Source organism: Carassius auratus, chromosome 4 (genome assembly GCF_003368295.1).
Source record: "Carassius auratus strain Wakin chromosome 4, ASM336829v1, whole genome shotgun sequence".
NCBI lineage: Eukaryota > Metazoa > Chordata > Actinopteri > Cypriniformes > Cyprinidae > Carassius > Carassius auratus.
The window spans coordinates 2,848,953-2,865,064 of record NC_039246.1 but is presented as its reverse complement, the minus strand read 5'-3'; the positions used below and the strand labels follow the sequence as shown (position 1 = coordinate 2,865,064).

The window sequence follows — 16,112 nt, the reverse complement described above, 5'->3', positions numbered from 1 at the left end:
TGCATACTAAATGGAGACAAATTCTTGTGACTCTGGAATCTGAAATAAGGCAGACCATCATGAATGACATTGTCTGCGCCACCCCCTTCAAGGTTTGTAGAAGACTGCCAACCACTGGGTCACCATTTTGCAATAGGCTCTATGCAGCGGGAATCGTGACGTGTTTCCGACTACACTCTCTACTGGGCTAACAGTTTCTGGTCCCTCTTTACATCTGACGCTAAACCTCGCGAGATCGTTGGGTATGGCGCGAAACTTAAAAGCGACAAACATTTCCCTCAACATTTCTGGTTGTTAGTATATATCGTTTTTGACATCTTAACCATGGAGAAAAAGGTTTTCCGATACCAAAAGCTAATGCGACCTAGATCGGAACATTGTTGTGTGCCGTTGTGCGTTGTGTCGGCAAGATACAACTCTACGGTTAGTTTCCATTCATTTCCAGTGGAAGAGGATCTCAGAAAAAAGTGGCTCGTTCAGATCAGGAGAGATGACTTCCAAGTCAACAAAAACACAAAGGTGTGTAGCGTTCATTTCAGATCTGATGACTTTATGGAAGGGGCTCGTCTGAAACGTCTGAAAAAAGGTGTTTTCCCTACACTGTTTGAGTGGAACCACTACCAGGAGCAGCCGCCGAGGTTGAGTGTTTGGGAACGTCGAGAGAGACCGCTGACCCCTGATCCTGACTCGGACGCAGAACAGGAAGATATGGACTTCGATGTGGAGAGCACTGGACATGATTATTGTTCAGTTCCCGAAGCTGCAGCCGTGGACATGGTTCTACATGAAAACGAGGAGTTAAAAAGAGAGATAGAAGATGTACGGAAGCAGTTGGAGCAAACAAAGATGATGCACCGCTTTGGTCTCAGTAGATTTGCTGGGTCCGATGAGGACATTCGCTTTTATACAAGGTAAGATTGTATTGCCTGTGGTAAACATTTGTAATAGTATTACCACTGTCCTGAAAACACTGGTCCACATTTCTGATAAATATTATTGGAGTTGTATACGATAGCTACACGTATTCTACACTGACAAAATAATAACAACAACATAATTATAAGTATGAACACCAGCTGTTGTCTTCAACAGCAACCAGAGTTAGTTTAATTATACATAGCAAATTCCATAATTGTCATGACTCAATATTGCAAGATTGTTGATTCAGTTACTTGTAGTTCTTTAAACATACTACAAAGCCATGTATAAGTATTTTATACCATGTGAGAACCAATGCACGTTTTTTTTTTTCTTGACAGATTTGCAACATACAACCACCTGATGGCCTTCTGGGAACTGATTGAACCGGCAACTCACAGGATGATTCGTGTCACCAACTCCAAAGTCTTCAAGGAGCCTGGAAACACTCGGGCACTTCCTGCAATAGATGAGTTCTTCCTGTTCTTGATGCATCTTGCTTTGGGCCTCAAGCAAAAGGACCTTGGTCATCGGTTTCAAGTACATCAGACCACTGTAAGCCGCATCATAACAACCTGGGCCAACTTCCTGTACTTTGTCCTGGGGTCAGTGTGCATTTGGATGCCAAAAGAGAAAGTACGAGCCCATCTGCCAGAAGAATTCCATCAATTTCGAGACACACAGGTTATCCTGGATTACACAGAGATCCGCTGCCAAACACCTTCCTCTTTGCTACTACAAAGTGAGGTCTTTTCAAATTACAAGTCTCACTGCACCTTCAAAGCTTTAGTAGGAATGGCACCTCATGATGCAATAACATTTGTTTCTGCACTGTATGCAGGGTCTATTAGTGACCGGGAGCTGTTCAAACAGTCAGGGATCATTAACCTTCTTACCCCTGACATGGCCATCATGGTGGATAAGGGCTTCTTAATTGATAGCCTGGTGCCATGTAAAATCCACCGGCCTGTTTTCCTGACCAATGGAAAACAAATGTCAGCTGATGAAGTGACACACACTCAGTCTGTGGCTAGGCTCAGGGTACATGTTGAACGTCTTATCCGTCGTGTTAAAGAGCATAAGTTGTTTGACACAATCATTCCCTTGTCAATTTCTGGTAGCATAAACCAACTGTTCACAGTGGCATGTTTGCTTGTGAACTACCAATGTGGACCACTTGTCAAGACATGGAGCCACTGAGTCTAACAACTTGATGATGTGCTAGGGTTTGTATAAATATTGTACATATTCTTTTGTTAATACTATGGATTTCACACTCTGTTCTGTATTAATACCTCTGATCAACAGACAAAACTCAGACAGTTTCCTTATACATATTTTATTATAATAACACAAAAAAACTATAAGAACCTAAAGATATAGTATATACATGTGTAATGTAATATAATAGATAGGTATATATTGTATATAATGTATACATATAATAAATATAATGCTGTATAAAGATAATGTGTATATATACTGTAATAAAATAGGTGTGTATATATATACTGTATAAATAGTGTATGTAAATATTGTTTTTTGTAAATGACTATGAATAATACAATAAATATAATTCTGTATAAAGATATGTGTGTATATATATATATATATATATATATATATATATACATGTATGTGTAATATAATAGATAGGTATATGTATTATATTGTATATCTTGTATAAATGTAGTGTATGTGTGTGTGTGTGTGTGTATATATATATATATATATATATATATATATATATATATATATATATATATATATATATATAAATATTGTTTGCATAAGATACAATAAACCATAAATATAATACTGTACAATAATTTCAGTGTAATTGAATGGACCACCAGTGGTATGTGGCCACACTCACACTTAGACAGTAATTATATCTGAAATGACTTAAACACACAAACACTTCTGTAGGTATTTGTAAAAAAAAAAAAAAAAGATCTCCTCTGTCTCTAATGGTACACATTACATCTAAATTTTTGTGTATGCGCTCAACAAGCATGTCTTCCTGCGCACATACCACAAAATCGCAACACTCCAAACCTGTCAGGAGGATCTGACCTTGTACTTGCCAATAGTACTTGTGCTTCCTCCTAAGCTGCAAAGAGCCATCAGACATTTTCAGGTAGGGACAGTCAACGTAACTCTTGATGTTGGGGCATTTAATTTCCAGCAGGCCGAATGGTGGGTTTTCAGAAGGATCAAACACTACTCCATCGGGGGAGCATCCCAGCCATGGAGCATCAGGGTGTATAATGAACCCGCAGGGTGAATAGTTGACATTTTTTAAACTGCAGTACTCTGTCACGGCAACTGGCTCCATATCGATTCCTCTCCTCATGTCCTTCGTCATGACAGTCCCCCTCAGAATTCTGTGTGCCAGATTTTCAGCTGATGTATGACAGCGAACATGGCATGCCTCGTGAAAGCGTGTAGATGTAACTCGCATCTTTCTCAGTCGATGCCATTCCTGGCATGAGCTCTGCTCCCGTATTGCAGCTTCAATCCTGTGGGCCATGTGGAATGACACCTGTAGCGATTTCATATATACATGTTCCTCCTCTGATAACACATTGGCACATGTGGTTGGCTCAAGCCTATAGCCTTGGATGGGAAGGGAAGGTTGGGCAGGGGCTTCTGGGATGTTGTTGATTTCCCGCATTTCTGGTGGTTTTTGCTGAAATGACAGCACACTCCCGGCCTGGACAGCCCCAAAAGCTGACTGAACTAATGGGACTTCCGCTGACATGCCCATGGTGGTCACCAGAGGTGCAAGCAAAGGGGGAAAGTCCCTATATACTTCTTCCACTCTCAATGTGGCAAGATCTGGCATTTCCCCATCCAGTGCTTTGTAGAGAGAACTTCTGAAAATGTTGAAGTGAAAAGATGTAAAAAAATAAAATTCAGCATATTAATTGCACACATATTAACCACATCAACACATAGCTAAACTATATATATAACTAAAGGTAATATAGTCTCACCTCACACAAACAGCGGTAGAATTTTGGGGTTTGCGGACCTCCATGTCTCCCACTGGACCTGGCCTCACACCCTGACAGCAATGAGACATTTTGACATGGCATCACAATAGTTACATGTGCATAGGTAAAATTCACATGACAGAAAAATGACTTACCAAAGTCCTTGGCTTATGCCAGGTCTGCTCTGTTTCTGTGCAACTGTGCACTGGGGGTACAGCAAGGATGCCTAATTGTGAAAAATGTGCTGTTTGATACAATAGTGCAACCAAATGGTTGCATAAGGCACACCCCGCCACACAGGAGCAGTGGGTGCTCACCAAAATTACAGGTTTCGAGTCTTTTAACACCATGTAGGAAGAAATAGAAGCTTAGATGAGAAATACCCCTTAAGAGCTAAACTGTTAACAAGAGAAAAATATAACTAATAAAAGCATACAGTTGTATTGTAGATTAGAGCCACATAGACCTATCCATTCACATCCATAAACAGTAGACTGAGCCATGTACTAGGGCTGCACAAGTAATCAAATTTGCAATCGCAATTACAGATGACAAGTAATCGTTTAAAGGCACAATTACAAAATTATTGCATTTAGCCTCAGATATATGTGAAAACACCAATCTTGTCATCTTAAGCACACAGAATAACGTAGGTGAACTTTTTCACTTAAATTATTCTGTGTGCTTAAGATGATAAGATTGGTGTTTTTCTTTCTACAGCTCACACACACACACACACACATATATACATACACACACACACATACATACATATACATATATATATATACATATATATACATATATACATATATATATACATATATATACATATATACATATATATATATATATATATATATATATATATATATATATATATATATATATATATATAGGTGTGTGTGTGTGAATAAACCGTATATATATTTGAGGCTTAATGCATTTTATAATCGCAATTACAATTTCAAGGGAATAATCTACAATTATGGTTTTTGTCATAATCATGCAGCCCTACCATGTACATTTAGATAATGTTATTCATCAGCTGGGCAACTTATCAGCAGGCCTAACCATTTCCCTAACATTGACCCTAGTCACCCTACTTTCAATTCATGTGGCTTTTCATTTTTCCTCATGGATCTATGACAGACTGCCCTGACGCTGACCTCTCCTGTCACCTTGTTTTTCACTGACACTGTTACGGAAAAAGATGAACATACATTTCTAAACTGGATTACACTCGTTCTTACACTGTGCTAGTTTGTCTGTTTTAATATAGTAGAGTATTGTGAAAGAATATAGCCAACGTTAACAAGTTCAGTCACGACAGTTTCTTGATTACAATGCATTGAGATAACATTAGCTACTTACCCTCATAGTTGTCGATATAGCTGCCGATATACATTTTGAATCCCTTTTCCCGCTTGCTTTTGGGAGCGGCACATGATGTTTTTACAAAACGGTCTATGTCATTTACTGTGAGACGAGGTAAATCCTGAAGACAGCGACTATAAAAGAGAGCCATATCTGTTCGTGTATAAACAGGAATTAGAACCGGAAGTTGGTAGCCTAGTACACGCGAACCCGGAACTGTGTCGTGCATAGAGCCTATTGCCTCAACTGCACTCTGTTCGTGATCGTGACTGAGGAGAGAAGGCCCTCATAAAAGCATCAGTGGGCTGCGTGACGGAGTGTCTGGAACTTTTTTCTGAACACCCGGCCTGTGGACAATACTGAAGTCACAATCCTGTAGACGCAAAGACCATCTTGCCAGTCACCCAGAGGGTTTGGGACGGTTCATCAGCCACCTCAGGCTGTTGTGGTCAGTATAAATGGTTACATGAAGCCCCTCAATGTAAGGTATGAAATGTTCCAGAGCCCAAATCACTCCCAAACACTCTTTCCCAGGCATTGAGTATGGTATTTTCCGCTTTGTGCAACGTTCTGTTTGCAAGAGCAATGACTACATCTCGCCCCATGTCATCAGGCTGCACCAAGGCCCAAGTCACAAGCGTCAGTGTAGATGGAGAATGGGCATGTGAAATCTGGGAGGCACAGAATGGGCTAAGATGTAAGGCAGTTTTTCAAGTAATCCATTGAAGTGATCCAACTCTCATCCCAGCTGAATGGGGTTTCTTTTCTGGTAAGTTTAAAAAGTGGAATAATTTCTGCATAATTTGGAATGAACCTTCTGTAGTTGCTTGTGAGGCTGAGAAATCCTCTAACTTGTTTCACATCTGACAGAGTTCTGAAATATTTGTCTGATTCCAGCTTTTTTGGATCAGGTGAAATACCATCCGGAGTGACCCTGTATCCTAGAAAGACAAGTTCCCTCAAGCAGAACTGGCACTCATTCAGCATGAGAGTAAGACAAACTGACTATAGTCTTGACAGGACATCTCAGAGGTCTTCCAAGTTCTGCTCAAATGTAGGAGATGCAACGATGATGCCGTCAAGATACACCGCACAGCACTTATAGATTAAGACAGCTAGGACATTGTTCATTACCCTCTGAAACATAACTGGGGCTTTACAGAGTACAAAAGGGAGAGCCTTGAATTGAAATCCCAGAAGTCTACTGACACCTGCCAGTACCCTCGAGCCAGATGAAGTGTTGAACAAAATTTTCCACAAGCCAGAAAATCCAATGATTCATTTATTCTGGGCAGCGGAAATGAATCCTTAAGTATCAGGTTATAAACCCTCTGGAGTCTAAGGAGGTTTTGGGGCCTGGAGTAGTTTTGTCATGCCCTGACATTTGTGCTTTTTTTCAGTTTCTTATAAACATCTAAATGGGTAAAGTCTAATCTCACTGTAATCAGCACAAACTGGGCTATAATATTATGTGAGCAGCATGTAGGTACATGGTTGTGCTTTTGAGAAAACAATGTTTATGCATGATTAGTGAAAAATTAAAGAACAATGGTTCCCGGGGCTTTTGAGAACTGGAGCTTGTAGCCTATAATTTTTCTTTCTAAATTGTGAAAATCATCTTGTTTACTCACTTACAGAAAACAATATATTGATTTAAATTTTCTAAGACACTTTTTGTTGGTAAAAGTCATATGCGAGTAGGCGTCAACTATTATGAATATAATTGTGATTTACACCTGAGAAGACAAAGGCCTGCATAATGAGCCTCTCATTCAGCTGTGTCACTGTGAGTGAGGAGTTACAAGAAAGAATGTGGGAACAAAATTAAAAAGTTTATAATTTTATGTTTGTAGTTTATTTAGTATATATGAAATTATCCCACAACATAATTTAATATTCATTTGCGAGTGCAGATACAGTTTATTAGGCACAAAGCTGACTTTCCAAGCTGAATTTTTTGGCATCATTACTCCAGTCACACAATCCTTCAGAAATCCTTCTAATATTCTGATTTTCTACAATAAAAAAAAAAAAATATATACATATATATATATATATATATATATATATATATATATATATATATATATATATATATTATTGTTATCATCATTACTATTATCAGAATCAGAATCAGAATCAGAATGAGCTTTATTGCCAGATATGTTTACACATACGAGGAATTTGTTTTCGTGACAGAAGCTCCGCAGTACAACAGAATGACAGCGACAGAACATAAAACACCTAATAAAAGAATAAAAAATACAAATAAGTAGATAGTGAATGACAATATACAAATGACAATTGTAGGCAGGTATATTACAAAATGAAGTTATGTATGTACATATATATTGTGTGCAAGATTTAAGTGTATACTAAGTATGTGTGTTAGATAAATAAAGTGTGTGTGTATATAAATATAAAGTGTAGTGTGTTCGCCGTTATTATCAGCTGTTCATAAGATGGATTGCCTGAGGGAAGAAACTGGTCCTGTGTCTGGTCGTTCTAGTGCTCAGTGCTCTGTAGCGTCGACCAGATGGCAACAGTTCAAAGAGGGAGTGTGCTGGATGTGAGGGGTCCAGAGTGATTTTGCCAGCCCTTTTTCTCACTCTGGATAAGTACAGTTCTTGAATAGATGGGAGAGTTGAACCGATGATTCGCTCAGCAGTCCGGACTACCCTCTGTAGTCTTCTGAGGTCAGATTTAGAAGCTGAGCTGAACCAGACAGTTACTGAAGTGCAGAGGATGGATTCAATGATGGTGGAGTAGAACTGTTTCAGCAGCTCCTGTGGCAGGTTAAACTTCCTCAGCTGGCGGAGGAAGTACAACCTCTGCTGGGCCTTTTTTACGATGGAGTCAATGTGAATGTCCCACTTCAGGTCCTGAGAGATGGTGGTGCCCAGGAACCTGAATGACTCCACTGCAGTCACAGTGCTGTTCATGATGGTGAGTGGGGGGAGTGCAGGGGGGTTTCTCCTGAAGTCCACGATCATCTCCACTGTTTTGAGCGTGTTAAGCTCCAGGTTGTTGAGACTGCACCAGACAGCCAGCTCTTTTACCTCCTGTCTGTAAGCAGACTCGTCACCGTCCTGAATGAGGCCGATGAGTGTGGTGTCATCTGCAAACTTCAGGAGCTTGACAGAGGGGTCCTTAGACGTGCAATCGTTGGTGTACAGGGAGAAGAGCAGTGGAGAGAGAACGCAGCCCTGGGGAGCTCCGGTGCTGATTGTACGGGTGCTGGATGTGTATTTTCCCAGCCTCACTAACTGCTGCCTGTCTGTCAGGAAGCTGTTGATCCACTGACAGACGGAGGTGAGCACGGAGAGCTGATTTAGTTTGGGCAGGAGGAGGTTTGGGATGATCGTGTTGAAGGCCGAGCTGAAGTCCACAAACAGGATCCTCACATAAGTCCCCGGTCTGTCTAGGTGTTGCAGAACATAATGCAGTCCAATGTTTACTGCATCGTCCACAGACCTGTTTGCTCTGTAGGCAAACTGAAGAGGATCCAGCAAGGGCCCAGTGATGTCCTTCAGGTGGGCCAGCACCAGTTTTTCAAATGACTTCATGACTACAGACGTTAGAGCCACAGGCCTGTAGTCATTTAGTCCTGTAATTTTGGGTTTCTTAGGGATGGGGATGATGGTGGAACGTTTGAGGCATGAAGGGACTTCGCACAGCTCCAGCGATCTGTTGAAGATCTGTGTGAAGATGGGGGCCAGCTGGTCAGCACAGGATTTCAGACAGGCTGGTGTAACACAATCTGGGCCTGGTGTTTTTTTCCTTTTCTGCTTCTGGAAGACCTGGCGCACCGCATCCTCGCTGATCTGAATTGCAGGTGTGGGGGAGAGGGGGGATGCAGGAGGTGAGAATGGTGAGAGTGCTTGATTGGAGAGGTGTTCAGGATGGGTTGCAGGAGCTGTTAATGGTGTGAACGGTAGTTTGGAGAGGCATTCAGGGCTGGTTGCAGGAGTTGTGAAGGGTGTGAATGGTTGTGTGGGGAGGCGTTCAGGGCAGGTGATGGGTGTTCTTTCAAACCTGCAGTAAAACTCGTTCAGATCGTCTGCCAGTCGTTGATTCTCTACAGTGCTGGGGGGTGGTGTCTTGTAATTGGTGATCTTCTTTAGACTTTTCCACACTGATGCGGAGTCGTTGGAAGTGAACTGAGTCCTTATTTTTTCAGAATAATTCCTCTTTGCCACTTTGATCTCCTTTTCCAATGTGTATTTAGCCTGTTTATACAGGACATTGTCCCCCTTCATGTAAGCATCTTCTTTGGCCTGACGGAGCTGTCTGAGTTTTGCAGTGAACCACGGTTTGTCATTATTGTAAATTAGTTGAGTCTTTGTAGGAATACACATATCCTCACAGAAACCGATATATGAGGTTACGGTCTCTGTGAGTTCGTCCAGATCAGTGGCAGCAGCTTCAAAAACACTCCAATCAGTGAGGTCAAAACAAGATTGTAAATCCTGCTCTGCTTCATTAGTCCATCTTTTTACAGTCCTTGATACAGGTTTAGCTGATTTTAGTTTCTGCCTGTAGGACGGTATAAGATGAACCAGAAGGTGATCAGAACGTCCCAAAGCTGCTCGTGGAACAGAATGAAATGCATCCTTTATTGTGGTGTAACAGTGATCCAATATATTACTGTCTCTGTTTGAACATGTAACATGCTGTCTGTATTTTGGCAGTTCACGGGACAGATTGGCTTTATTAAAGTCCCCGAGAATGATTAAAACAGAGTCCGGGTGTTGTTGTTCTCTCTCTGTAATCTGATCAGAGAGTTTCTGTAAAGCTGAGCTCACATGCGCTTGCGGAGCGATGTAAACACTGACCAGAATGAAGGAGTGAAACTCCCGCGGTGAATAGAACGGCTTGCAGTTAATGAAGAGTGTTTCGAGATTTGAGCAGCACGTCTTCTTTAACACAGTTACATCTGTACACCACCGTTCATTGATGTAAAAGCATGTCCCGCCGCCGCGCGATTTCCCCGTTGATTCTGCGTCGCGATCCGATCTAAACAGCTGAAAGTCCAGCAGATGGAGCGCGCTGTCCGGTATGGTGTCATTCAGCCAGGTTTCCGTGAAACACAAAGCAGCAGTGTGTGCGAAATCCTTATTAGTCCGAGAAAGCAGAAGGAGTTCGTCCGTTTTGTTGGGTAGAGAGCGGAGATTTGCCAGATGGATGCTAGGCAACGGCGTTCGAAATCCACGCTTCCTGAGTCTGACGAGCGCTCCCGCTCGCTTCCCCCGTCTGCGCGTCCTGAAGCGCTTGATCAGCGCCGCTGCTCCTCCGATAACAACGTTCACTAAAACATCTGAATAATTGAAATCCGGAAAAACATCTTGTGGTGCGTTCTGCCGAATGTTCAGCAGTTCTTCCCTGGTGAAACTGATGGCAGGAATATAACTAAAGATAGGACAAACTAACAAAAACACAAAAACATATGCGGAGCTCGTCACGGAGGCAGCCATCCTGTATCGGCGCCAGCGATAGAATTATTATTATTATTACAATACAACATTATTATTATTAATGTTGAAAAGAGGTGTTATTTTTTGGGGGGTTTAAATTGAAAGAATAGCATTGTTTGTTACATTTGTTACAGTTACATTTATTTGTTACATTTATATTATTTACATCAAGTGTTTGAATGGTAAAGTGGATATTGTTATTGAAACTTCATAATGTTTCACTTGATTATACACTTAGTCAGGAATTATAGTTTGGAAAAAGTCTAACTAGGAAAATGTTTACACATGTGAAACCTAATACAAGTATATAAATAAATAAAAAGAGACTTACTCATGTTCATGATCTCTGTTGAATAAAGCGATTCATTCTTTTTTTTGGAGGTAATCCAAAACTCAAATCCTGAGGTAATCCTCAGCGCATATTCTTGAGGTGAATTATGTCTTATTCCTCTCTTCGCGAAGCAAACGCTAAAATAAAAAGAACTTGAAGAACAGTACACGTCCCTCTAAAAAATATGGCATATTGTGATAACAGTTCATTATTTTCCATAATGTAATGATAAAAATTTTACTTTCATATATTTTAAATTCATTGCACACCAACTGAAATATTTCAGGTATTTTATTGTTTTAATACTGATGATTTTGGCATACAGCTCATGAAAACCCCAAATTCCTATCCCAAAAAAATTGCATATTTCATCCGACCAATAAAAGAAAAGTGTTTTTAATAAAAAAAAATTAAAAAAAAGTCAACCTTCAAATAATTATGTTCAGTTATGCACTCAATACTTGGTGGGGAATGCTTTTGCAGAAATGACTGCTTCAGTGCGGCGTGGCATGGAGGCAATCAGCCCGTGGCACTGCTGAGGTGTTATGGAGGCCCAGGATGCTTCGATAGCGGCCTTAAGCTCATCCAGAGTGTTGGGTCTTGCGTCTCTCAACTTTCTCTTCACAGTATCCCACAGATTCTCTATGGGGTTCAGGTCAGGAGAGTTGGCAGGCCAATTGAGCACAGTAATACCATGGTCAGTAAACCATTTACCAGTGGTTTTGGCACTGTGAGCAGGTGCCAGGTCGTGCTGTAAAACGAAATCTTCATCTCCATAAAGCTTTTCAGCAGATTGAAGCATGAAGTGCTCCAAAATCTCCTGATAGCTAGCTGCATTGACCCTGCCCTTGATAAAACACAGTGGACCAACACCAGCAGCTGACATGGCACCCCAGACCATCACTGACTGTGGGTACTTGACACTGGACTTCAGGCATTTTGGCATTTCCTTCTCCCCAGTCTTCCTCCAGACTCTGGCACCTTGATTTCCGAATGACATGCAAAATTTGCTTTCATCTGAAAAAAGTACTTTGGACCACTGAGCAACAGTCCAGTGCTGCTTCTCTGTAGCCCATTTCCTGCACATGCCTGTGCACGGTGGCTCTGGATGTTTCTACTCCAGACTCAGTCCACTGCTTCCGCAGGTCCCCCAAGGTCTGGAATCGGTCCTTCTCCACAATCTTCCTCAGGGTCCGGTCACCTCTTCTCATTGTGCAGTGTTTTTTGCCACACTTTTTCCTTCTCACAGACTTCCCACTGAGGTGCCTTGATACAGCACTCTGGGAACAGCCTATTCATTCAGAAATGTCTTTCTGTGTCTTACCCTCTCGCTTGAGGGTATCAATGATGGCCTTCTGGACAGCAGTCAGGTCGGCAGTCTTACCCATGATTGCGGTTTTGAGTAATGAACCAGGCTGGGAGTTTTTAAAAGCCTCAGGAATCATTTGTAAATGTTTAGAGTTAATTAGTTGATTCAGATGATTAGGTTAATAGCTCGTTTAGAGAACCTTTTCATGATATGCTAATTTTTTGAGATAGGAATTTTGGGTTTTCATGAGCTTTATGCCAAAATCATCAGTATTAAAACAATAAAAGACCTGAAATATTTCAGCTGGTGTGCAATGAATCTAAAATATATGAAAGTTAAATTTTTATCATTACATTATGGAAAATAATGAACTGTTATCAGAATATTCAAATTTTTTTAGAAGGACCTGTATCTCTGCGTTGTCTTCTGTGTGTGTGTATTCAAGCCGCGCGCTTCAGTTTGAATCTGAATAGTGCGTTCAGCGCGGGGGCGTGGTCACATTAGAAGATAATGAAGGGAGACGTGAAGACCGACATCGCGTTGTTTTCATATGAATTACTTTGTCACAGAATATTTGTTTTCGGCAGCACTTATTTATTTTAAAAGTAGACATGTCAGGATTTCTATAGATATATCTCTAATGTCTCTTCGTTGAGTATTCACGGAGTTACACTTCATTTTAATGACGCGTGTCTAAATGAAGATCAGTGCAGACAAAGGCTGCAGACAGCACACCTTTTTGTATCTGTACGATCAAAACTGAAAGTGTAATTTAAGTTTTTGGGGTTATCAGGAGAAGATGCCTTAACACGCGTATATGCGGGGATCAACTCCAGAGGGTTGAGGCCACTGTAATCTACACAAAACCTGTGGTCTCCACATGGCTTCTTGACAATTACTACAGGTGAAATTCCTCTTTTTGTTTCTTTTTCAGGCAAGCCATCTCAACTTTCTCATCCAAGGCAGACTGGCAGACATCCAAGAACATTAAGCTTCTAAGCCCAGGTGCCTCCAACCACTCATTTAAAACGTTTTGTGTTTTGTGGTGTAAATTCACCAAAGGTTACTGTCCTTGATGGAATGTGAATGCTTAACGATGCTCGTAACATACAGTCCATCCCTAGGATGAGTGGAGAGGATAGATCAGGGATAATGACAAACCAATGGTAGAAATTTTTACTCTGGAGGCCAATGTTTAACCAGACAATACCAGTCGGAGTGCAAACAGTGCAGTCGGCAAGCTGAATTGGGGGAAACTCCAAGGCTGAACCTTCTGAGAGTGTTGCAATACATTAGAAATCATATTTGTACAAACTGCCGAAAGTGAGGCACCTGTGTCCAGCGCTGCATCATTGGCCTTGTGATCGCCTCTGTGAAACGTGCTCCTTCCCCTGAAGTTTTCCTTCTGCGGAACAGAATTTTGCTTTTGTGCCTCCATTTCTGTGTATGTTGTAACTTTAGCCTCCTCCCTAGGGTTCTGTGGCCTAATCAAAACTGAACTTGTCTGTATGTCAGTGTCTGGAAAAGACATAGTTGCAGTTGGGACAGTTTCTAGATGTGAAACCAGAAGCAGAACATTTGAAACAATAAGTTTCCTGCATGTTTTTGCTTTTCTGTACCACTGGTGACTTAAGTATCTTGAAATCAGATAACAAGTTTGCAACAAACGTTGTTAATGGTTCTCCTTAAAGGTGCCATCTGTAATGTTTGGCAAAAAAAATCAAGTCATACTCCACATTCCATAACAGATGGGGGCAGTATGCCTCAATAAAGTGAATTGGTCTACTCTAGAGTAACAAACGAGAAACGGCATAGTCTCTATGCTCCGCCCCTACTTTCACAACAACACTACAGCCATAGCCGAAGCCTAACTGTGCATTCACACCGCCGGCGTCTAGAGCGTCAAAAATCGCTCTTGCCACTCTGCTCACGACGCTGCAGAAAGATTTGTGAGCGCTCAGACGCTCTAACGTAGATCAAATGCTTATTTTATATTTAAAGCGGCCACAAAGCAAACAAGCTTGTTGATCTCGTGCAGACTAACCACAAGGAGTTATAACCTCATTAAATATTGTTGTGGATGAAATATTAGGATTATTTACTTAAAATGAAAAATCTCAGACACCTTGGTCCACGTATCACTTTTAATTTATTTTTTTATGTCCCTGTACGCAAACAGGGACACGTCATAGATTAATACAAACGCTAAACATCAATAATCAACCTGTCCTTTATTCTGCTTGAGAACTAATGTGCCAACTCTCAAGCATTCACCGTGAGACACACGCAATTGACTCTTTTCACACGCTTGCACGCCACACATCAATTTTTTCACGCACAGAAAAAACACGAAGCAAAGAGGACACGGAGACCAACATACTAGACAGAGCAGGTTAGTTATGATATAATAAAATGGGTAACGTTAAGTTATAGCTAGCTAATTATCAAATGCAGCTACGGTTAGCCATCGCTAACATTAGCACGTTTACCGAACAGCCTTCGAGATATTTCTATGTTATAACTTCCCGAAAACAAATACACAAACATATAAAACAAACTTCTAGCGAAATACTAACAGCACCTAACTTACCAATGCAAAAGAAATGTTGCAAGTTCGGAGTCGAACCTCATTTCTTTCAGGTCCATCAGTTGTCTCCAGCGATTAAAAGCAGTGCCGATGTTTACTCTGGTTCGGCTCCTTTTCTTTTCGGATTTGATTTGTGATTCTGAGCGCGGTGGTGGTCTCTTGCCAAGGGCTTCAGTCATCCTTTCTCTCTCTTCCCTGAACTGAAATGAACTAGTGGGCTGTACTTTCCACATGATTGACATCAGGTTCAAGTACACGCCCACAAGCCGCGCGAGTTATTCGTGTATTGCAGGTTGGCTGGTGGTTATGTTGCCCGCATATCGCCTCCCATGGCCGAAACTGGTATTACGACACCTGTCGGGCCGGGGCTAATAATGCTAATGCTAATTAAGGTTGATATCTCTGCAGCACTATAACTTGAAATTTTTTTTATGACATCATCACCCTTATTTCTTCTCATTCTTTTGATATGTGCACGTTTTGTTTGCAACGGTCAATAATACCTCTCTGTAGATCAAGAGACTTACTCAGGCATTTTCCGCAGCATTCTTCTTCAATGACTGAACCTGCAGGCAATCCGCTGATGCTGGTACTCTCCGCCTGGGCGGATACTCAAACCATGCAGATTGGTCAGTCAGGCTAGTCTCGTCATCAACACGTCTGTTCAACACATGCAGTTCCAGCGAATGACACAAATGGATGTAAAAACCAGGTCTGAATCCCTGAAACAGTCAAAGTTCCCTAAAAGTCAAATTCCCGATTACTTCAATGAACCACAATCCTATGTGCAAATTAAATCCACGGGAATGTGAAGAAATATCCACTTGCATCAGCCACACAAAATGTCCGCTTTAACGTTGGAATAGGCCTCGAGCAGGCGAGTAAGATTACAGCATTTTTTTGCGTCACTCGTCACAGACGGTTCTGCATCCATGCAAACTGCTCCATAAATAGAAGGCCAGAGGCAAAATGTTTGGGCACCACTTGTAATGCTGTGCGTACGAAACAATAAGGATAGCTCACTTAGCTTGCTGATATCAGACAGACTTCACGAAGGCTATTAACATTCCACAACTGGCGATTTATTCCCCATAGAACTCATGAAAGTTCTGTAATG

The 16,112-nt window shown here is 41.2% G+C and overlaps 3 protein-coding genes across 4 annotated transcripts in view; 2 read left to right on the top strand and 1 right to left on the bottom strand.

Moving 5' to 3' along the window:
* Positions 1–16,112, top strand: part of LOC113066531 (gastrula zinc finger protein XlCGF57.1-like) — a 1,043,158-nt gene that overhangs the window by 40,032 nt on the left and 987,014 nt on the right. The gene's annotated exons all lie outside the window — the stretch shown is intronic.
* LOC113066278 (uncharacterized) lies at positions 227–2,370 on the top strand. The gene is made up of 2 exons (XM_026238137.1): positions 227–911; positions 1,260–2,370. Exons 1-2 carry the CDS (start codon positions 325–327, stop codon positions 2,116–2,118), a joined length of 1,446 nt encoding a protein of 481 aa, XP_026093922.1. The 5' UTR covers positions 227–324; the 3' UTR covers positions 2,119–2,370.
* Positions 2,708–4,260, bottom strand: LOC113066732 (uncharacterized). Of its 2 annotated transcripts, none has more exons than XM_026238738.1 (3): positions 4,073–4,260; positions 3,918–3,988; positions 2,708–3,780 (listed from the first exon to the last, which is right to left on the bottom strand). In XM_026238738.1, the coding sequence occupies exon 3, from the start codon at positions 3,764–3,766 to the stop codon at positions 2,750–2,752; it is 1,017 nt and encodes a 338-aa protein (XP_026094523.1). In that variant the 5' UTR covers positions 3,767–3,780; positions 3,918–3,988; positions 4,073–4,260; the 3' UTR covers positions 2,708–2,749. The 2 variants fall into 2 exon arrangements, with proteins under 2 accessions (XP_026094523.1, XP_026094513.1); XM_026238728.1 differs by having other exon boundaries at positions 2,708–3,797; positions 3,918–3,975.